Source organism: Glycine max, chromosome 15, assembly GCF_000004515.6.
Source record: "Glycine max cultivar Williams 82 chromosome 15, Glycine_max_v4.0, whole genome shotgun sequence".
Lineage (NCBI taxonomy): Eukaryota > Viridiplantae > Streptophyta > Magnoliopsida > Fabales > Fabaceae > Glycine > Glycine max.
Genome location: NC_038251.2, coordinates 53107032 through 53132052, shown reverse-complemented (window position 1 = coordinate 53132052; position 25021 = coordinate 53107032). Strand labels below are relative to the sequence as shown.

The 25021-nt window shown below is 31.1% G+C and overlaps 2 protein-coding genes across 6 annotated transcripts; both read right to left on the bottom strand.

Moving 5' to 3' along the window:
- Window positions 1–574: 574 nt before the first annotated feature.
- LOC100790472 (uncharacterized) lies at window positions 575–4400 on the bottom strand. Of its 4 annotated transcripts, none has more exons than XM_003546835.5 (6): window positions 4106–4400; window positions 3729–3784; window positions 3495–3550; window positions 2894–3409; window positions 1529–1709; window positions 575–957 (listed from the first exon to the last, which is right to left on the bottom strand). In XM_003546835.5, exons 1-6 carry the CDS (start codon window positions 4257–4259, stop codon window positions 805–807), a joined length of 1116 nt encoding a protein of 371 aa, XP_003546883.1. In that variant the 5' UTR covers window positions 4260–4400; the 3' UTR covers window positions 575–804. The 4 variants fall into 4 exon arrangements, with proteins under 4 accessions (XP_003546883.1, XP_006598260.1, XP_006598259.1 ...); XM_006598197.4 differs by having other exon boundaries at window positions 2894–3403; window positions 4106–4397; XM_006598196.4 differs by having other exon boundaries at window positions 2894–3403; window positions 3495–3553; window positions 4106–4395.
- Window positions 4401–8536: 4136 nt separating this feature from the next.
- LOC100789942 (ADP,ATP carrier protein 2, mitochondrial-like) lies at window positions 8537–12365 on the bottom strand. Of its 2 annotated transcripts, none has more exons than NM_001289328.2 (4): window positions 12291–12365; window positions 10517–11027; window positions 9913–10284; window positions 8537–9141 (listed from the first exon to the last, which is right to left on the bottom strand). In NM_001289328.2, exons 2-4 carry the CDS (start codon window positions 11015–11017, stop codon window positions 8845–8847), a joined length of 1170 nt encoding a protein of 389 aa, NP_001276257.2. In that variant the 5' UTR covers window positions 11018–11027; window positions 12291–12365; the 3' UTR covers window positions 8537–8844. The 2 variants fall into 2 exon arrangements, with proteins under 2 accessions (NP_001276257.2, XP_014622834.1); XM_014767348.3 differs by having other exon boundaries at window positions 8619–9141; window positions 12187–12363.
- Window positions 12366–25021: the final 12656 nt, after the last annotated feature.

Below are 25021 nucleotides of genomic sequence, written 5' to 3'. Positions count from 1 at the left end.
GAGACAATGTGTCATCAAGAGACGAGGATTCTCAATTTTTCTTCCTTTTTTTAAAAGAAAAAATATTTCTTTCAATTGGTGGTTATTTGTAATTTCTAATTGTAATGGATTTTTGGTGGTTATTTGTAATTTGAATTAAAGTTTATGAACTTAATTTTGAATTCATCACCGTCACCATTGGGTTTTGTTTTTGGACAACTTCGTTGTTGATTTTCTAGTTTGTCCTTTTGTTGATGATCGTCGATGTTGTTTTTGTAGTAATCGATGTTAGAGTTGTCATTACATTCGTAATGTGGTAATTGAACTGCATGACCTAGTAGTCTCTATTAAAAAAATTGAAAATTTTATACCTTACCTTATAAACATCAGTTATTGTGGGATACAATATGGATAGTCAACAAATTTCAATGTATCCATACATCTTGAGATAAAAACTTTTAAGGAGGGAAAAACATACCTCGTCATTGAGGCTCATAAAGTATTAATTTCTTAAGTAAGTCACCCACAAATAATGTGTGAGGTCTAAAATAATTTTTTTTAAAAATTATATATTAAGTTTCTTTGTCAACATATGTGACTTTATCAACATATTTGGTCATTTTTGTTTTATAAATACTAATAAAATCATTGTTTCAGTACATGTGTATTGATTGAATCGTCAGTTTCACATTCTTCTATCAATGGTACAAACATAAGACAACAAATTAATAATGAATGATTACAGCTATAAAGAATGACTATCGACCTAAATGAAAGAATGAAAGAATGAAATAATCTTTTTGCCTAAGTTTTCAATAAATTCATTCAGCCTGACAGTGTGCAAGGCTTCAAGAACCAAAACATGTCCAAGGCTTTTGTTTCTCTTCCATCAACTATTGAAGTGCTTCTGCTCTTCTCTGCAGGAGACTCCTTCACAATTTCCTTGTTTTGTTCAATTTCTCCAAGTATTCCTCTCTCCTGCAAAAGAAGAACAAGAAAAAGGCATATCAGCAGCAATTCAGTGGTGTTAAGTCATTATAGGAAGAGTGCAAACACTTTTCATTCCCTTGTAACATTCAAAAGTAACTTTTTAACAAAGTTTTTGCCTTAGCACAGTAGGGACTGAAAGAAATTTGTTAAATGCACAAGTTTGCACAAAAACAGGTAATGATGTGTAGGGAAGCAAATAGGTCATCATTTGCCAGTTAACATCAAAAGAAATATTTAATGATGCTTACTAACCAAGATCAGCATGTAATATCTCCCAAATGCAGAATAAAACACTGTGCATGAATTGGTACATTTTCATGATCCTTTAAATTATCATTAAATGATACAGGCTATATTATGCTCTCTTGATACAGGCTAAACCTACCCTTAAAAGATAATTATCAAAAAGAACTACATAACCCTTTCATCCTAATCCATTCAAAATTTGTTATTAACGTATAGCTTGATTTTGTCTAATCAAATGTTAGCATTGTCTTGTCATGTCAGTCTTCTATCAATCTGGAAAAGTTCAACCGTATAAATGCAGCTACAAACATACCATTAGCCGGGATTTGGAAGCCTTTGAAGGGATAGGTTTGTTTAATCCACGTGCCGCAGAGAAGCACTGAGGAGAGGGAGGATTCGTTCTAATTTGTTGTAAGGTCCCCTCCCTCTTGTGCTTTAGATTCTCCAGGTCAAGAGTTATTGACATGTTGTTGTTCTCTGCCTCATCAGGTCTTCTGCAGAATACAGTAATACACAACTGATTAACTCGGGAAATGCTAGAATGGGGTGGTAAATATGTTTTTGACAATCAAGTTTACAGTCACTGAACTATATATATAGATAATGCTGTGTAGTCCTAGGTAAAAATCAATGGCCAGCCTATATTTCAATAAGCACAAGTGAGAAAATTGACCCTCCACCAAACTTAGGCTATATGTATTATGCAGCTACCTATAATAACTTATGCATCACATTTATTGGCAATGCAGATTAAGCAAGAATAAAAAGTAGTTTTGTTTTTCAAGATTGAGGGTGATTAATATAACTTCAACATTGTTTATCAGAGTCGAAAACATTGATTACCACTTTGTGTCACTTTTGACTTTTTATCAACATTGCGAATCACTTGGCATTATTTATCACTGTTCTAAGCATGCTAGTCATTATAAATAAAAACATCAAACTGACAAACACTATGCTAGTTATACGATTGAGCAAAAAACTCTGTTTTTGTTTCAACACTAGAATTGGAGACTGTTCAGAAGCATAAATTTAAATTTAAGTCCCCAAAGGCAATTGCAACCCAAATACAGTCAACCGCATCACGGCAACAATTGCAACTTATAATTTTCTGTGGGCCACATTTACTTGCAATTTTCTAATGTGTTTGGTGTGGTGTTTCTACGCTTGTAAATTGATGTTTTTCCATCAAATTATTGAGAAGTAATAGTAGCAACTTTGCAGTGCTCTGGAAGGACACACGTACACCAATCAAAACACACATTTCCACAATTTTGGTGACTGCACTTCAACTGCAACCACAATTAAATCACATGTTTCATACTTTTCTATGCAGTTGCTTGTAAGTACAACCAAAGCACAATGTACAAAAGTGTCTTTTTGCAGTTATAGTTTAAGTACAATTGAAATTTTTAGTCCCCAAAGGATCTTTTATTTTGAAAAATATTTTTATTTTTTATTTTCACTTTTAATTCAATAATAAAAGTTGTTTTTAAGTGTTTTCTATACAGATAATTAAAAATAGAAAAATAATGTGAAATTTTTGTAAATGAAAATGAAAAAAAATAAAATTGTCAGCCCTAAATATCCTAAGCTTTTTGTATTCTCCATCTAATTCCTAGAATTTCTAATAGGGACCATAGATTACTTAGGCTCAGAGGGAGAAGAATATGCTTACTTTTTTCTCTGTTGCTTCCCTTTAACACTCATCCCCTCCAATCTCTCAGTCTTACTCACTTCAAGCAGTGGCTTCCTTTCTTTCTCTTTTTGATCGGACTCAGCCAAAGCTTGAACAGAACAAGGGGTCTTCTCCACAACCTCTTCACTCTCTTTTGGGCTCAAATTTTCAGCATTCTCTCTCTCCTTAGCTCTTATTGCTAATTTCTTCAATTCATTGCAGAATTCCGTGATTTGATTCAGAATAGGCCTCCCCGCAAACAAATTCTTGGCGGATAGAGTTGATCTCAATGAAGGCACCTTATGATCCTCTAATGTGTCATCATTATCAACCAGTTTCTTCTTCTCTTCACTAGACTTGATTGCTTCCTTCACGGGGTTAACCTCCTTAGTAGGAGGAGGAGTAAACAAATTTGGGTTTTGGTTTTCACTTTCTTGGTTGAATCTGAACTTATCAGCTTGGGGTGAAGCTGATGACATTGCTGGCACCCTTCTCTTGATTTTCACATCTCTGTACCTAGAGGCAAAATTGGTGAATTTCAATCTTTTAACACAGTCTTCAATTGCAAGTTAAAATAAAGAGTGTTGTTTCAAGTAAGTACCTTCTAATTTTGTCACCACTTGGAAGATTCTCTGAAACATAACCCGGGCTAAAACCCTTCTACAAAAAACAAAAGATTTAAAGAACCTCAGCACAAGATCATTTAAGACCGTAATTAGAACCTCGGCATGAGAAAATCAGCTCAAGGTTCAATTTTTATCAAATAGGGTGACACCCATGATTGAGAATCTCACACTTAACAAAAAAGAGGGTATAAGAGAAAAAAAGAAAAAACCTTGGAAGGAGTTGCTGATCTCAGAAAATCCTCTGCTGTCTTGGGATGTTTGCAATCTGCAATGAAACAAAATTTAGTAAGCCAAGTTTTAAAAAATCAATCCACAACCACAATTTCAGCCGCAAAACTGCGACTGCAATTGCTGCTACATTTGTCCACAATTTCCAGCAATATCAAGAATTGCGACAGAACCATGACCACAATTTAAAACTTTGGTCATACCCATTTAGAAAAAGAAGCAAAATTTTGGCAAACCCAGATGCAAAATCACAACCCAATTTCAAACTTTGGCTATACCCATTGAGAAAAAGAAGCAAACTTTGGCACACCCAGATGCAAATAATCTTGAAAGAAAGAAAAAATGTGAAGAACGATACCAGGTTTGCAGAACCAAGCTTCATCAGCATGATCATCGAGGGAGTGGTCAAGGGACAAGAAGTCAACCCACTTGGGCGCGTTGATGTGCTCGTAGAGCTCGTCTTCCACGAAGCTCCACTCTAGTCTCTTCCAATCAATTTTCGCGGGTTCCATTGATGAGAGAGAGAAAGAGATGAGTGAGTGAGTGCAAACCAAGAAAGCGCTAAGTGAGAGTGATGATGTGTGTGCACGTGATAGTGAAGAATGCAAATGTGACCGTTATGGATCAGAGAGAAATGAGAAATGAGAAATGGAACGTTAGGAACCGACATTGGATCGCTCTAAGCATATGCTTTTGACCGTTGGAGATCTTCGTTGATTCATTCATCAATAGTTGTATTATAATTAAAGTAGCTTTGATGATAAGATGTTACTAATACTACCTATAATTTCACTTTTCATCCATCTAATTTAGACTCTGAAATTTTAATTTCTCAAATAATTTTCGAGTAAATTCAGATTTTTCTTATTTTAAAATTAAATAAGTTTAATTCTTTCGTATTTTTCTTCAAAATTTTATTTTTTTAAATAATTATGGATACATAATCATTTTATGCCTAATGACAATTGCTAAGGTAAGTTTAGAATTCATAAGCGTTTGACAAAGGATATAGTACGATGTAATGTTGATTTGAAGAAAAAGAAAATGTATAATTTAGATTTTAGATAAGATTTGATTTTTTTTTTTTATCATTGGGAGAAAAACAGCAAACAAGAAAGCTATAGCCTCAAGGAAGAATTTCAGGGATCATCAACTAATAACAAAGTCTCTTTAAAGAAACAAGATAAAATGACAAAGATGATGGTAAGATCGGTTGTCAACCCTTCTTAAAAAGTCAATCTACATATTGATTGGCCTGTACATATACATATGATCAAATGTTACCTATGACACGATTTTTGCTTGAAGACACAAATCTTGTTTATAATAGGAACATGCGAATGATGTGTTGTAGCACCACCCAAAATCAACTACAAGGCTAGCAAAGAATCAGATTCACATTCTATTGTTGTGTAACTGAAATTCAATGCAAGAGAAATACCATGAAATAACTTATGCAATTATGCGTTTTGGCGAGTTGCAAAAACACAACATCCCAAAAAACCTTGAAGCCATTGACCCAAATTGTCTCGAATAATTCCATTGACCCAAATTTGATATTTTAGTTGGTGACTTTTTAGTAAAAAAAATAAAATTATGATGATATAATTTTGAGTAGAAAATCAGAATTTGAGAGGTTTTGGTAGAAAAATGAAAGGGATTTGTTACAACAATTAAAAAAAAACAAAGGATTAAATGTTCTAAAAAATATTAAAAGAATAAGACGGGAAGGAGGTATGATTTTGTTCTTTCCTTTTTCCTTTCACTTCAGAAAATCCCTCAAATCCTCCCACCTTTGCTCATCAGATGTCACGCCATTTTCGACATATCTAAGTTGCACTTTGAAAACATTTAACAGTTTAAACGATTATCATTAAGGTCAATCACAAATAGATTAGTGTATTTCTTCTTTCCTCTTTTCGTCTATCTTCTTATTATATGGTTTTGTTGACATCTTCTATTTATTTGGTTAACTTGCTCACAAGAAGCATTTAGGTGTGTGTTTTTATTTTTCAAGTTATGTGTTTCTCAATCTCTTGGATTCTCGGCCTCACTTCTAGTTGGAGCATCAACAGGCTTTGTTTGAATTTTAAGAATCTAATTAGTTCATCCCAACTATATTGATCAATTTCTACTTCCATTTCTGGAATCGAACTATCTTAAGGAATTGGTCCTATTTGTTGTTTCATGCATTGGTTCCAATGTCGCCTCGGGCATGGTTCGATAGGCATTTCAGAGGTAGCAGCAGGTTTCTGGAAGAAATAATTCTAAGTTAGAAAAAGAAAAAAATATAAGGTGAGGAATCTTCAGTTCGGTTGATGATTAAATTACTTCATCTTTGTCAGCTTCAGTCTCAACATCTTGAGAAGAAGATAGATTTACAACACTATCAGCCTACAATTCCACTCGCCCACTCCAATGATTAACAAAAGTCTAAGGATGCCTCAGTGTATACTTTATATTTGTATACTTTTTTTTAACTTTAAATTTAAATGTCAGTAAAGTGAAGGTTTAATTATGTTTTTCATGCATATAATATAGTTTATTTTGTATGCATTTATATTATAAAAAATTTTACACAATTAAATCATAATTCATTATGATAAATTTATTAACTCTTAAAATAATTTAAATGATGATTTGTAATTGAATGACATTAAACTATTTATTTTTATTATCTAAACTTTATTTTTTTTATATAATATTACTTATAATATTTTAGTATTTACCATCAGTTGAGGTTTCTTAAGTGATGATGTATCACTCAGTTAGCCCACCACATCATCACTTAAAGAACTTTGACTAACCACACATATTAAAATCAAATATAAAAAAATTTCATTTTAGGTAATGGAGAATCTCATTTCATTTTTTTCTTCTTATTTTCTTTTTCTAAAAGTGCTTCTAGAGAAGCTTACACTCAAACAGGTCCAAAAATGAAGTTTATTTAGGTAGTAAAATTAAGATTTAATTACTCATTTGGTTCCTATAATTTTATCATTTGTATCTTTTAGTTCTTATAGTTTTAAAGTGGTTTTTTTAATCCCTATAATTTACATTTTAATTTTTTTTAGTCCTTGTAGTTTGAAAGTGGTTTTTTAGTCCTTATATTTTGTATTTTAATTTTCTTTTAGTTCCTATAGTTTAAAAGTGATCTTTTTAGTCTCTATACTATATTTTATGTTTTAATTCTCTTTTAGTCTTTACTATCAAAATATAAGTAATATTATAATTAAAGAACTTTGACTAACCACACATACTAAAATCAAATATAATTTTTTTTCAAATAGTAAAATATAAAAATAAAGTTTATTTAGGTAGTAAAATTAAAATAGGTTATAATTTTTTTTACAAACAAAATGGATTATAAAAACATATTTAAGCCTAAATTGAATAAACAACAAAATAACAATAATCATAACATAAACTTAACTTATTATATATATATATATATATATATATCTAAACAAGTATTTTTCATCAAAGTCAAAAGACTTCACATAAATACACATGTACGAAATTCTTGTGATCCCTAAATTAAACTCAAGGTTTTTCTCATAAGGCTAAATTATAATTTCAATTCTATTTTTCATAAATTTGATCTTATTTTAAAAAAATTCACAATCTTAGTCTAACTCAAGAAACTTTCCTACCATTCATATTAATGATAATGTTTCTTTTACATATTTTTGCAATTTAAGTTCCCGTAATCAACCACTTTGGTTAACATATATTGTCAACATGTTCCTCTAAAGTGTTTACATATGATTTAACTTTCTTGGAATAAATCTAACTTTTCTACAATACCACTCCTCACTCTAATATGATTAAGAGATTGGCCTATCCAATATCACTATGCATCTCAAATGATAGATGGAGAACTACTCAAAAAGAAAGAATTTGGCTTGGGTGGACTCAACATGAATAGACCAACACTACGGTAAGGAGTAAGAGATTTCAAAAAGAGCTTGACGAGAAACTAAATGATCTCATAAAGGAAAGGGAAGAAGAAACAAAACTTATAAATTTTAGTCAACTTTTATAATATGATTTATTTTCGTTTTTAATTATATTTTGAATCTATTTTTTGGACTTGTGATGGACTACCACCACCTTTTATTGTTATTTTCAAGTTTTTAAATTATTAGATTAATTATTGGACTTTAGGCTTAATTTAGAATTATTAGCAGAAGATATAAATAGACTTTTTAAACACTTCATTGAGACCTTTTTTTATATGAAATTTCATATTAAATATAATTAAAGAGGATCTCTCTTGATTCTTGTGTTAGTTTCATATAAAAAAATACATTAGACATTCCTTTCAAGGATTCCTTTATTATTTTTGCTGTCTTTAGACTTCTAAGTTTTATCTTTAAGAGTATTTCTATTCTTAACTTCTTAAGTTGAGTTTAATTTTAATTTGTGACACTGAATACTTCATGATTTTAAACTTAGATTTTGCTTAAAAACTAGTGTATACTTTATTCGCCTAAACAAAGATCATGCAATATTGTACTTCATATTAGACACGTATGATCATAAATCCGGGGCATCATTCGTTTCGCACTAAACAGCATTTTAGTTTTAGATAATTTCAGTTTAGGAGTATTTATATTTATAGTTAGTTATACATTAAAGAAAGCACAATCAAGCAAAACTTTATATAGACAAGCGAAAACAAAATTTCAGAATCCATATAACACCTGTATACCTAAAAAGAATAAAAGATCAATTCGGTTATAGGTTATATGGGCAAAATACTTTTGACCAATAACGATAATCATATGAAAGCAAAACATTCATCAGCACTTCATTCTAAAAATAAGACAATCTTGAACAATGTTGTATAAAATTTTAAAATCATAAAATTGGAATTCCAAGTGACAGCTTTCCCCTGCCACTCAAATAAATCATATTCTCAAATGTAAAATTTCCATCATGATGAAATTTAAAAACGGTTTTTGGGACAATATCCCATCTAGTAAATTTATTAAACAAAATTTGCGGCAGCAATTAGTCTAAGACTCTTGGAACTCAATGGTTTTTTTCATCGCCATCTAAAAACAAATAATAGTACTGACTCAGCATTAGAACTTAAGCCCCACCAGAGCCGTACTTCTTGCCGAACACAAGAACCTGCAACTTGTCATAACCAGCAAGCACACCAGCACCGGCAACGGCACGGAGGATGTTGGCACCGGCACCCTTGAACAAGGACTTGGCACCCTCATTCTTGAGGATCTGTGTGAATGCATCCAAGGAGCTCTTGTACTTGACAGCTTCACCAGAGGTCATCATCATTCTTCTTCTAACAGTGTCTATTGGGTATGATGCAAGACCTGCACCATTGGTGATGAGCCATCCAAGGGCAAAGCTGGCAAAAAAGCTATCCTGCAATCATCAAGGGAAATTCATTGCGTTATATTTCAGTAAATAAGACAACACTACATAAAAACCTGAAGAACCTTTTGGTTGCATTAACATAATTAAGTAAAATATACATACATTTAGCCATCACAAAATGGTTTTATTTGATGTAGGTCCCTCAAATTTAATTTTGAATGGTTGTTTTTTGTATATTTTAAAATTATTCAAGGGTGAATACTCAAATTGATCCATAAAAAAAATGAGATAGATTGATCCCTAATACAATAAAGTAGCAATTTAATCCCTCAAGATTATAAATATGGGACATTTTAGTCAAGTCAATACATTCAACGAATAGAAGGACAAAAATATCTCACTTTTACAAGGATTATTTGGTAACTTTATTTTCTTCAGGAATTTTAAAAACAAAATTGTGTATTTACTCATTTCTTAAAGTAATCCATGCCACCACTTAACAATGACATAACATACATCCAGTTATGTCACGTCACATGCACCTCAATATGGTTAATGACACAACAGAACATGATTAAATGTGACATCAATATCACCACTAAGTAACTACTACCCAGTGATAAAAAAACCATTTCAAAATGTTTAAGATATGTGAAATACTTCCAAAACAAACAATTTTAAAAGTCTAAAATCATATATAAAAAAAAGAACTAAAGACATAATTAAACATCATTAAAAATACACTAGCAACACTAAACAAGTATAAGAATTTGATTGAACAGAATATCACATATCAATTATAAAGGGGCCAAAACCAACCTGCAATGACCCTGTGAGGACAACTGGTTTAACAGAATCATACAATCCAAAGTACAGACCACGATACACGATGATTCCAACACATGAGATGTTGAAACCACGGTAGAGCCCGGCAACACCATCAGATGCCAATGTCTTCCTGTAGACATCAACGAGACCATTGAATTGTCTCTCTCCACCCTTTTTTGCAGCCTTTGCATCATTGGCAAGACGGGTACGGGCATAGTCAAGAGAGTAAACAAACAAAAGGGATGATGCACCAGCAGCACCACCAGAGGCCAAGTTGCCAGCAAACCATTTCCAGTAGCCATCTCTATCCTTCTTAAAGTTGAAAAGCCTCTTGAAGTAATCCTTAAATGCAAAGTTCAAAGCCTGGTAGGATTCAAACAGAAAATTCAGCATCACATATAATATTATACTATTCCATTTGGGATGGAGATGCTTATGGAGTTGTTCAATTAGAATTGAAGTTTCACCTCTGATAAAATTATGTATCAAGGGTCAACATAGATTACTTGAGTAAAACTGTAATACTAATTGGAAAACAACACTAATTACAATTACATCTAAGTTTTGTTCAAATGAAGATTACAAAATAACTAACCTGGGTGGGGAAATAACGGATAACATTAGCAGTGTTTCCTCTCCATAGAGAAATAGCACCCTCATCTGCCATTGTTCTCTTGAAACAATCACCAATACCTTTGTAGGGCTCAGAAAGCCTACCAGTTTTGATCATCTCATCCTGGTTCTGGATCAAAAGCTTAACACGTTCAATGGGAGCAGCAGCAGTTTTGGAGACAGCTGCTGAAACACCTCCCATGAGAAAGTCTAAAAGAAAATGGCCTTTCTCTGCTGGAGCAGCAACAAAGACGGGTGAGGCAGATGTTGCAGTAGCAGACAAATCCATGGTAGCTTTGCATGTGGGCATCACAGGAAACTGCAATGCAGCATTCGAGTAATTCCCAAAAGAGGGTCTTTGGTACATAGCTGGGTGGCGGTAGGCTCCATCATAACTTCTAATACCAGATGAAAGACCAGAACGGAGATGGAGCTGACCAGCAACCTTGTCCATGATTGTAGGGTGTTGGACCTGATCAACCATGTTTGCTTTCCTGAAGAAAATATCCAAGGTCAAATAAAGTAAATAAATTTTGCAAATCTGATCATAACAGCATTCAGCAAGGGCATTCACTAAACCATGAGCATTGGCTATGAAAGAGGCACAACTTCTCAAAACCATTTCAATACTAACACAGTTTTCTGTTTGATACAAGGCAAAGGTAAGGTCTAGCACACAGTTTTCTTTGATAGACAAGGCAAAGGTAAGGCATACAGAAATTTAGGAACAGAAATCATTTGGACATCCAAAAGTATAATAAAGAAAGGAACTTCAATATATCGATAGTATAAGCCAATGGACACCAGGATACAAGCAACCCATGGTGGTAACCAGAATATCGAGTTCATTAAGATTAGTATGAGAAAAATTTGTCAGATACAAGTCCTCATGCAGTAATCATCCATAAAAGAAACACTCCTATTTATTTGGAATACAAATATTCAGCTACAGTATAGTTTAGAACTAGTATAATCAATACCAGTCATAATGCAAGAGGAAAAAATGAAGCATCAATACCATTCATAATCACATAAACACACGTACAAAGCAAAAGATTATTCAACCTTTCTCTCAAATAAATAAAGAAACAACAACAAAAATCATAAATCTCCCTTGAAGGAGTAAAAAAGGATCAGATCTCAAACGTTAAAAAGCTGGCAACCACGATTATACACCGATGTGAAACTTCCAAAAGAACAAGGAACACTTAGACAGACAAAACAAAAGAAAAACAGAAAAAAAAAATCAGAAACCAATACAGATCTACAAAACAAACTCAGATTCATATCCAACCATAAAACAATGGCAATCTCTAAAATCTAAAAAAGACTAGATTTTTGAGGACCATTGAAAGAAAAAATTAAAATAAAAAAGACCCATAATTCTAAATCAAAAAAATAGAAGAGCTTCATTCTAAAACCCACTCAATAACAGATTCAGCTTACAGATCAAGCCAATCGGGATCAGAATACACAAGAACAAACTGACACAGATCCATCACTTCATCGGATTCAACAGCGAAACACCAATGCCCCAAACAAAAACAAGACCAAAACGAATCGGATCCAACAGTAAACTAGAATTCACACCAAAACATGGAACCAAAAACAGCATATAAAACATCAAAACAGAAAACAAAGACAGCATCATACGGCGACAGATCTGAAGATCGAATCGAGAAAAGGGTAACGAAATTGTTCAGATCTTGAGAGAGAGAGAGAGAGAGAGAGAGAGAGAGAGAGAGAGAGGGTTTTACCTTTCACAAATCAAAAGGGTATTGAGAATGCGAAAGGATGGGAGAGATAGCGAAACACGGCGTGCTTTGAACGGAGTGAAATGGAGAATAGTGAGCCTTTCTTATATGCAACCTAGGTCTACATGGAGCCCAGTACGTGGGACACGTGTCGTGGTTTGATTGGCTCGAACCAAATTGGCCATGATTCTGACCCTAATCACCGTCCATATAGTCCTTGGCGCTTGGAAGCTTCCAAAGTCTAAAAGTGACAATTGAATTAAAAATAAATAAAAGTCTACCTTTATATTTTTATGACCAAATACATGTTTTTTTACTTATGTTGGAGTTTAATTGTTATGCTGTTGATTTAAGTAGAAATGGGTCTAAATCTTTTAAATAAAGTCTTAAGTTTGTATTTTTTTATAAAAAAAAATATCTTTGGAGGTGTTTGTTTTACCCAATTTTATTGAATTTTTAAAAATGTTATTCCTCAAAATATTAGCTGGAAGAACTTATCGACATATTTTAAGAAAAATATGCTTAATTTTTTTAGGAGACGAAAATATGTTTAGATAATTTTTAAAATTGATTGGAAAATTTTTTGATATTCCTGAAAAAAATATTTATATGTTTGGTTCACACTCTCTATTCTAGGATACATTATATTATTAAAATATTCTTTTTATATTAAAAAATTATTATATTCTATATCAACAATGAAATTTTTTATGCTGAGTTCATACGTTGCAATTCCCAAATTTCAATATAAAACAAATTCATCATAGCACACGATTATTTGGTAGCAATATATAGTTTTGATAGACAAAAGTTAATTTCATATGTGTTGTTAGATAAATACAAGAAATAAAACATATAAAGCTCATTTCAGCTAAAACTTAGACACCAACTACTTACGGTCTTTTAAAATAACCTGCATGCTTATATCAAAGAAAAATTCAATTTAATTATAAATGTTAAGTAGTGGGAATTTACTATATCTATGTATATATATATAATAAGATTTTATTTTATGGGCTAATGTTACGTGTCATTCCTATATTTATTTTCTTTAAATAATTTAATTAATACAGATTTTATATTTATTTTATTTACAAAAAGAATTTTAAATCAATTATAGTATCTAAGAATCATATAAATTATTTATTGATATATCTTTTAACATATATTTATTAAAATTTAAATTAAATAATTAATAATATATAAATTATTCAAATAATATTAAAAAATTACTCATATAAATTATAAAATGTAACTTGTGAAAAGCAAGGGTAGAATTAGGTGGAAAGAAAATATGGTAGTGAGGGTATAATAGTATTTTGACACAATATATATGATTTTCCCCACACTACAAATCAAATTTTGAGCCTCCTTTTATGGGAATAAAATGAATATAAACATGGAATTCTCATTTTTCTCAAAAATAAAATATACCCGACAATCTTTTTGATACCTTCCAATTAACATGAGAATATATATTCTCATTTTCACATTCCCAAAAATCCAATAACATTCCGTCAAACATACATGTCCTTAGATTTTTTTTTCCCTTTTCAAGTTCATTTTAAATAATTTTTACATAATTATCAATAAGATTCTAAAATATCACCTAAGATTTTATTTTATTTTTCTGATAAAAAAATGCGTATCACCTAACATTATAAAATGTATATCTAACATAAACATATCAATTACAAAATATTTAAGAAATAATAGTTTTGCTATATGTATATTACATTAACTTTATAAAAATATATACATAAATTTCCCTTTTCAAGTTTACTTTAGATCATTTTTACAAAATCATTAACAATATTCCAAAATATTACCTTACATAAGTTTCAAAAATTAGATTTTATTTTATTCCCATAATGTTGTTTTATTAATAATCTGTTTATTAGTTTTTTTTTTACAAACAAGCCTTTTTGTCACTGATTTGAAATTAAAAAAAAAATAAGAAGTTTATACATTGAAAGATTTTGTACTGTACATAGTTAATTGAAGTTTTAAATGGGAATTTTACTTTATTTTTTAAAAAAAGAGTGTTCTATAAATAAAGATTTGGACTCTGAAAATTATTAGTAGGTATACTTGGTTGGTGATATTCAAACGGAGGCCAACGACTCTTCCGTAAAAATGTGATTTTCAAACTTCAACCGCTTATTATACTTGACCTTAATTTATACTTTAAAACAACAACAACAACGCGCACGCCATTTACACAGTTATGAACATGCCTTGTTTTTTTAATGAAAAATGTTTTCTAAAATATATATGAGTTTATTAACATGAATAAATGCAAATTTTAGATTTTTTTATGAAAAGATATTTATGTCATTTCATTCATAATAAATTTGTAAATACAATATTAAATATGATGAAAGATATGAGAGCTAGCATATAAAATTGACGCTCTTGCTAAACTATGAGCCACATACATTAAATATTTAGATCAAAATAATCCTACTTTTTTCAAATGAAAATCATTCTACTTTACTTAAACAAAATAATTAATATAAGGCAGCAAATTAATTTTTTTCTTAATTATTAATTTAGTCCCTTAATTATTTAGAAATATTATCCCTCAATTTTTAAAAAATTCAATCTAAGTCTCTTAATTTTTAAAATATCTCAATCTAACAAGCAGTGCTCACGTATTGAATTAGATCGATATGGAAGAAAAAAATATTTTGATTTTTTAATCCAAACTTTAATCCAATCTATGAAGTTTTGATCGGTTTTTTTTATTTTAATCTTACTTTTGTTTTTTCGAGACGATATCAAATAAATGATAAGATATATAATAAAAAATAATTTTAAATATCAAACATTTTATTTATATATTATATAACAAATAATAGTATAATTTTTAATATACTATATCAAAAATAAATTTAAACAATTTTATTTATAATAAATATATTAAATAAATGATAAGATGTATAATAGATATATTAAAAAACTTTAAAATATCAAATATTTTATTTATATGTCATTATATAACTAATCATAGTATAATTTTTAATATACTATATCAAAAATAAATTTAAATAATTTTTTAGTAAAAATTATTTTTACTCCATATCGATCTATTTGATTAGTATTTTCTTTAGCTTATATTTACATACTTTATCACGCAAGTGTTTTCTTGGAAAACCTTTGTGACAATATTGTTATATCAATCATTGGACGATAGTATTTTTACTTTTATTAAAATTGGTCTTGTTCATTGGACAACACTTTCAGTAACTTGGTTTTTGCATATTCGTTTGTGAAAAACAACATCTTGCGAAAAAAATTTAAGTCTAACACATTATTCAACCCCTCATCTAGTGTGATATTTTTTATTTTAGTTGGCATCAGAGCTCACCCTCTCGTGTTGAGTATTTAACAATATAGAAGAAAATATCCAGTCAATGAAAGAAATGGAAAAAGGATATGCTACCAACAAGCCACCATGTTTAGAGGAGTCAAATATGACTATTGGAAGGAAAGGATAATTACACACTTCGAATCCATACATATCGATCTATAGGATGTTGTAGAGAATGGAAATCACATTCCATATGATGATGAACTGAATGAGATCCCTAGAAGTCAATGGACCGAACAGCAAAAACAAAGACTTGTGCTTGACTCCAAAGCTTGTAGCGCTCTACTGTGTGCTCTCTCTAAGGAAGAATACACCAAAGTAAGATAAAATCCTAATGGGGGAAACACATCTTAGTAAGATACGATCATCATCCCAATAAAGGAAATAAATTCAAAGATAAGATAAAATCCTAATAGAGGAAACAAATCTCAATAAGATATTATCATCACCCTAATAAGGGAAATAAATTCAAAGATAAGATAAAAACATATCCTAATAATAGTTGGTCTAAAACTTAACAATAAATTCTAAATCTAATGATATCTTCAATATCTTTTTATATCTTTGAATATCTTCAAACACAATAAATGTCACATACCTTTTTTTAGTGAATGAATCTTCATTCCATTGCAAAGGATGTTTGACATAATTGGGCCTTGATAGGTTCATATCATGTAGGACACACTGACCATAACATATGAAGGGATGAAACAAGTAAAGAAAAGCAAGCTAAGTCTCTTCAAACATGAGTATTGAATTATTTACTATGGTAGAAAGAGAAGACATGCAATGTATGTTTGAACACATACAAATCATATTAAATGAATTAAGATCTTTAGGCAGAACTTATGATAATTATGATCACATTGAAAAAATTTTGAGAAGTTTGTCTAAGAAATGGAGATTACAAGTTACAGCCTTAAGAGCACTAAAGAATCTTGATTCTATGTCCCTTAAAAAACTTATTGGTATCTTAAAGGTCCATGAAAAAGAACTTCAACAAGATGAAGGAGTCAATAAGGGAAAATCTCTTGCTCCCAACACTCAGAAAGCAAGGAAAACACCATCATCCAAGAAATCCTTATCTAGGTCATCGTCCAAAAGTGTGTCCATGGCATTGAGTGTGGATAACTCTTCTAATGATGAATCTAAACAAGAATCTGAAAAGGATAATGAGTTAACTTTCGTCTCCAGAAAGATCAGGAAGATGTGGAAGAACAATAGTGGGTCCAGATGGAAGAACTCTTCCATGAAGGTGTTTAAGGAGAAGAAGGACAAAGAAAAAAGCTCCATTATAGGCTATGAATGCAAGAAGCCTAGACACTTCAAGTTAGAGTGCCCAAAATTGGAGAAATCCAAGGACAAGTACAAACATTACAAGTCCAAGGAAAAGAAGAATTTAATGAGCATTGGGGAGGATTTGGATGACACCACCTCTAACGAAGATAAAGAAGAGGAAGCCAACCTATGTTTGATGGATGATACAACTTCTGAAGAATTAGAATTAGAATAAGATGAGTAGGTAAGATAGGTATACCTCCATATCCACCTATTGATAATGTTTTGTTTGTGGAAGGGTTAAAACATAATCTACTGAGCATAAGTCAATTGTGTGACATTGGATATGATGTTTCTTTTAACAAGGATGAGTGTATCATTCAGAATAATGATGGGTTATTACTCTTTTATGCCAAGAGGAAAGGTAATCTTATAAGATTAGACTAGGTGAGCTATTAGATCAAAATGTATCTTGCATGCTTTATGTCAAGAAGATCATTGGGTATGACATAAAAACTTGGTCATGCTAGCTTAAGGTTAATCTCAAAGCTACCAAAGCATAACAAGGTCTACCAAGTATGTCATACAAAGATGACTTACTTTGTGATGCTTGTCAAAAGAGGAAACAAGTTAAACATTCACTTTTTAGCAAAAACATTGTTTCCATCTCAAGATCTTTAGAACTTTTACATATTGATTTGTTTGGCTCAACTAGAACAACCTCTATAACAGGAAAAAGATATGGACTAATCATAGTGGACCTCAACATAATGGTGTGGTAGAAAGAAAGAACAAACAATTCTACTCCTAAGCATTTATGGGTTGAAATAGTAAATATTGTATGCTATTTACAAAACAAAATTTACATAAGACCCATTCTGAAAAAGACTATATGAATTGCGGAAGGGACAAAAACCCAACATATCATGCTTTCATCCCTTTGGATGTCAATGTTTCATTTTAAACACTAAGGAAAACTTGGGAAAGTTCAACTCTAAGTGTGATAATGGAATAATGCTTAGATACTTTGAAATATCAAAGGCATATAAAGTATATAAGTCTAGAACCTTAGTAGTTGAGGAATTTATTCATGTGAGGTTTGATGACACCAAGCTTGATAAGGAATCATTAGAGTTGGGTGAGTCCTTTGTAGATCTAAGACTAGACAATGGAATCAAAAACTTTGTGTCACCTATTCACAACACAGTAGTTAAAACATCCAATCCACCATTGGGCGGTCCTCAAGAAGAGATAAGAGAACCAATTGGACACAATATGAGAAAGAACCACCCATAAAGCCAAATCATTGGTGATCCAATAGAAAAATTCCAAACTAGAGTATCCCTCAAACTTCAGGGCCATACAATATTGATCTCACAAATTGAACCCAAACACATAGATAAGGCAGTGCAAGATGAGAACTAGGTGCAAGCCATGCAAAAGGAGTTCGACTAGTTTCAGAAGAATGATGTATGAAAACTAGTGGAGCTACCCAAGGACAAAAAAGCTATTGGAGCTAAGTGGGTGTTTAGAAACAAGCTAGAAGAGGACACTAAGGTTGCGAGAAACAAAGCAAGATTAGTTGCTAAAGGATACTCACAACAAGAAGGTATTGATTACACTGAAACCTATGCTCTTATTGCTTGTCTGGAAGCAATATGCATTTTACTATCGTTTGTTGCTTATAACAATATAAAGATATATCAAATGGACGTAAAAGTGCATTTCTGAATGGACTTATCCAATAGGAAGTTTAGGTGGAGCAACCCCTTGAGCTTGAGAATGATATACTTTTCCTCATTGTGTTTTCAAACTTAACAAAGCTTTATATGGATTAAAACAAGCTCCTCGAGCTTGGTATGAAAAGCTTAGTTCCTTTCTTATTGGAAATGGTTTTGAAAGAGGAAAAGTGGACACAACTATTTTCGCAAAAACTATGACTCACAGTTTATATTAGTTTAAGTTTATGTTGATGACATTATTTTTTTGGGCTATTAATGAAACTCTCTATGAGGATTTTTCTAAGCTGATGCAGACGAAGGTTGAAATGAGCATGATGGGAGAAATGAAAATTTTCCTTGGTCTACAAATCAAGCAAACAGACAAAGAAATATATATTAACCAGACCAAGTATGTGAAGGAGTTATTGAAGAAATTCAATATGGATGATGGAAAGGAAATGAAGACACCAATGCATCTAACCACATACCTAGGACTTGGCAAGGAATATAAGAAAGTGGATGGAATCCAATATAGAGGAATGATTGGGTCTCTATTATATCTTACAGTGTCTAAACCTGATATCATGTTCAATTTGTGCTTGTGTGCAAGATTTCAAAAAGAACCAAGGGAAGTCCACTTAACTGCTGTTAAGAGAATATTTAGATATCTTATTGGTACTCCTAACCTTGGTCTTTGCTTTAAAAAAGGGAAAGATTTCAGATTATCAAGTTACTGTGATGCTGACTACGCTAGAGAAAAACTTGAAAGAAAGAGCACCGGTTGAAATTACCACTTCATTGGTGGCAACTTATTAACTTGGATATGTAAGAAACAAGGGTCTATTGCACTGTCCACTTTTGAATCATAAGGCATATTAGCTGCAAATTGTTGCACTTAACTTCTTTGTTAGCTAGAAGATTACATCATTTATAAGAGTAACATTCTTATCTTTTGTTATAACAAAGTTACTATCAGTATCTCAAAAAACCCTACATTTCATTTAGGGGCAAAACATATAGAAATTAAATATCACTTTATAAGAAACCATGTTCAGAAAGGGACAATGAACTTACAATTTGTGCCCACTGATGATCAGTTTGCTGACATATTTACAAAACCCTTTACTGAGGAAAGGTTAATTTTGCTAATGAATCAACCTGGAATAGACTTGATGAAGGAATGAATTAATATTTATATGTCATCAAATCCAACTTAGCATCTAGAGGAATTATCGTCCAATGACTCTAGTTAATAATGTGTGTCCAATGTATGTGTGTGTACTGATATCATAAGCACTGTGTTATTTAAGTTAAAGCACAATGTTTAGTAAGAAGAACATTGTTGTGTTGTTGTTGAGTCACTTCTTGATTGGCGAGCCTCAAAAGTCCCCCAAAACCCTTCACCTCCAAAAGAACAAATAGCTGTCATTATTCTCTCTCATCAAACCCTTCAGTGACGAATTGCTACAATTACTTTCTTACTCTCTGTTCTTGTTCACTGAACCCTAAACTCAATTGATAAACGTCAAATTTATCGTATTTTCATATGCAATTTGAGATGTTTATTTGATACTTTAGGCCATGTTTTAAACCAAATTCATTATATTTTCAGTTTTTAATATATATTTAGATAGGAATTACAATTTTAGAAGTTTTTCAATATGATTTTGTGAGTTTTTACAAAGAAATATGACAATTTTACAAGGTAGCCTTGCTCAAGCGAGATATAGGCCGCTCAAGCCAGAAACTAAATTAATTCAAAACAGAGATAATTATGGAAATATAGCTTGAAGATAAATAAAGAAAATCACTTGGAAGATAATTGCAACAATTAAAATATATTATATCAGCTGAAGAGATAATTTCCTTCTATGGATTATATTATTTTGTAAATTAAGGAGATTATTTGTCTTTATTAAACACATCTATGATTCTATAAATAGAGAAATATAGACAGTAGCAAAAAACACCTTTACACACCACATTTCACTAAAAAACCCTATTCTCTACCCTCTTATTATATTTCATGAGTGACTAGTTTTTTTCTTAGCTGAGAGAGGAAATGATTGAATCCTATTTGATGTAATTTTCTCGCATTAATATATTGTTTGAGGTCATTATTCACCTTCTATAATTAATGTTTTGTGAGTATGTGCACCTCATAGATGATTCTTGGAATTGACGTGCACTTTGGCAAGTCATGTTGAAACTCAAACTAAATCGGATACTTAATTGGGGTTATCTTTAGGGATAGAATAGTCTTGGTTAAGTCTCGCTAATTCTCAAACAATAATGTTGATTGCTTGTGTTGGTTTGACAAGGGATTAAGAATCAATGGAAGTGATTTAGGGTCTATCACCTAAGGAATTAAGGATAGAATACATTAGTGAATAGGGGATGAACGATATAACGATGTAGAAGTGTGAGGAATTGCAGCAAAAAGGGGGATTCTGAATACAATCTTAGCATCTCAATGTTATTGTTTCCGTCTACAATTATTATTGCGTCAACAAGTAAATTCTTACCTTTTCTTTTAATTTTTATTATTAAATTTTCAACACATTAGTCTCTAGAAAAATATATCTTTTATTTTCTATTTTGATTAGTTTTAATTTTAGGTAGTTTAAAATATAAAAATACAAAAATATCTTTATCCAAAAGGTTTTAATTTGAATATTTATCCTTGCACTATTCCCTTGGGATACAACCTAAGCTTCGGTTCAGTACTACAATTAGGATTCAGTTACACTTGGTCGACGTAAATCCTAACGTAATTAAAATGTTAACAACAACCCTAGTCGAGAAAAGATTCAATCTTTCTCAACAATGACAAGTGGAAGTGAAGCGTCAATGTATGGAGAACCCATTCCCAAGATCGACACAACTTTGGTTCTCACTAAGAACGAAGCCACCATCCACATTGAACACTTTTTTGATGTTCCTGCTTTAGAGGGTATAGGTTTAAGTCTCAACGAGACCATGCTTTATTGTGGTATTAGAGGATTCTACAATGACTACCAGACCATTCACCCAAAACTTATAAGAATGTTTTTGTGCAAAGCTTACTTCAAAACTGCCTATGCCAAAGTCTCCACTATTCTTAGCAAGACAATGACTTTATCCATGGAGTCCATCACACAAGTCATTGGCTGCATGAGGGAAGGCAACATATATAACAACAACTGGGAAAAGAACTATGAAGAACATGTTCCAAGAAAAAAGTGGTGTATAATCTACTATGTGATCAAGCAAAGATTTGGAAAAATGTTTGCAATAAGAGCATACTACATAAAATAGGGTCTAAGGATTTTGTATCAGACCTGCACAAGTTCGTGCTTTTTCATCTGATGGAACCATACCATTCAACTTACATCACACCATCTACCTCAACATTTTGTGAATCACAAGGACCATGGGTGGCCTTGAAGACATTTATTATGTTTCTATGCTTAACAAAATCATGTGGGAGCAAGGAGTTTACTAAGTCTTCAATGCACTAGATGATGGAAGCAAGAATAAGATTATGATTAAGAGGTCCATGATTGCCAAGCAATAAAATTTTGGGCCCTTAAACATCAAATCTATGAGGTTGGGTATAAAAATATCTCAAAGAGAGTTTCCTTAGTTAGACGAGGAAGAGATAAACAAGAGAAGGAAGGAATGTATCAAGATGTAGTAACTGAATTGTCGTCTAGGTCGTCTCCAAAGGAATAAAGGAGAGATTTCATGTAATTATTTAACTAAGAACTAGGTTTTTATATTTTTGTTTTGTGATTGTCACAAAATAAATAACATAAAAATAAATTGTAATAAAAATTAAGTAAAGATAGAAATACTAGACTTGGATGGTGATGTCGATCTTGATGAATGAATGTCTAGGTTTGAACTTGGAGTTCGCTTGATCCATTATAACTTCATAATTCTCTATTCATCTTTTTTGCTCATCCCCAATTCCCTAATGTATTCTATCCCAGCTCCCATGTGGTTGCAGATTCTAAACTACTTGCCTAATACATAATCCCTTGGACATACCGACACAAGCAATCGACATTAATGGTCGAGAATTAACGATACTTAACCAAGATTATTTTATCCCTAGAGATAATCACAATTAAGTACTTGATTCATTGTCAGGTTTCAACAAGGCTCACCAAAGTGCAAGTCAATTCCTGAACTTATTTATAAGATGGTCAATCAAATAAAAGCATTAAGTACGAAAACAAATAAAGAACTCAAGATGAAGTATTGAATTGATAGAATTAAAGCGAAACAAGGTTCATCCTTTCCTCTCCAAGGTGGAAGGAATTGCCCTCATAAAAATAATACAATGAAACCTAGAGTGTCTAATGGAATAATGGAGGCGTCTAACAGGTAGAAGTCTAAAATATAATTCTAAGAATTGCTCGTGACTTTTACACATTACAATGAATGCTTAACCTCCTATGTATAAAATTTTAATTAAGGAGATAATCACAAGAAATGACAAACAAATAATATCTTTAATTAATTTAAGTAATTATCTTCTTTTTCATCTGATTTATCCTTGAAAAATATTTTGCTCTTGATTTTCTTAGCTTTTATCTTCAATTTTCCCAATTTCTCCTTCCAGAACTTTCTGCTGATTTAGGGCCTCTAGAGATCTGGCCAAAATGACTTGTTTTTGCTAAAAAAAACTATCAAAAATTCATTAAAAATAATTAACACATAAAATTCTACCTAAGACAAAGTAAAAACTGAATTTAAAGCTAATTTGATTCAAAATAAGACCTAAAGTTAACTAAAATGCCAAATAAAGGTCACAAAATGCATATGAAAATCTGATAAATTTGATGTTTATCACTAAGGATGATGCTTTATCTCAATTTGCCATTGCGAACAAGATAAATAAACTCATGTCTAAACAAGCTAACAAAAAGAAAACAAAAAGACAAGCATAAAAAACCAAGGAGGAGGAAAAAATTCTTAGAAAGAAGTAGAGGACAAAGAAAAAGCATGAATATGCACCTCTGTCCATTCTCTCCAGCAAACACCCAAGGACTACTCCCACAAAGAGAAGTCCATAGAAGCAAGCTATGGAGAAGAACTCTCTTGTCAGTTGGAAGGCAACACTTTAGCGCATAATCCTTATCCATTACAGAGGCAGAGTACATGGGGCAGAAGCAACAAAGGAAGGAATCTAGTTGAAGGGTCTGATTAGCAATCTTGGGTTTCCACAATAAAATGCTATCATTTTTTGGGAGAGTCTAAGTGTAATTTGTTTAGCCAAGGATCAAGTTCATCATGAGAGGACTAAGCACATTGACATCATACTCAAAAAAATTAACATATATAAGTTTATATATGTTAATTTTTTTTCTAGTAAATACGTTTATTTAGGGTAAGTTTTAAATTACATATTTATATATTTTAATTTTTATCATAAATTATGTTTTGTATATTTCAATAATGATAAAATTATTCTCACATTCAAAGTATTTTACATAATTGCTATTGATGAAGAAATCACACATCTTAGATTATATTTTATATTTCAAATTCTTATTTATCATTTTTTAAAATATTTTTTATTTTAGGAAATCAAAATCATGATATTTAATCATAAATTAAAAGCAAAATATGTTTATTTTGGAGATATTAAAATTGCGATATTAAATCATGATATTAAAACCATAAGTTTAAATAATATATTTAGACCCAAATTGTAATATCCTACTTTTTATAACCTTTTATTTCCATAATTTATTCTGGAAAATAAAGAGGATATCTAAAAATTCTGATATATATCACTTAAATCAAAATTTTGAGTTATTTAATCATAATTTTCAATAATTATAATAGGCTGAGTCCGAATAACACTTAATATATCACATACCCTAGATTGTCTGTTGAAATGTTAGGAGTTAATTTGTCATTGCATTTTTAAAAGAAGGGAGGATAAAAAAAATTCAATATTAATGACTTAACCCATTATAAAACATACTATGAGATATAGAGTAATTTATCTACACATAGGAATTGCCAAGTAAGGAGGAGACCACATGTTGGGAAATGAGATCACATGTTATGTAGGGAGATGAGACCACATGTTATATAGGAAGAAACATTAACATTAGCCCAGAAGAGTTAATAATACGACCAATTTACTGTGTTTGTTTCACTTTCGATAATTAAATTTAAATTTTTTATCTTTTAAAATTAAAATGTTAATACTTAACACATCCGTAAACCAAAATAAATATTTATACAAAACTTTAAAATATTCCAACAAATTTTGATTCTTTAGACTAATTATTAGATTAATCTTTAATGCAAATGTTAGTAAGTGATATTTGAAGTTTTTCATTCCTCTTCCTCATGAATCC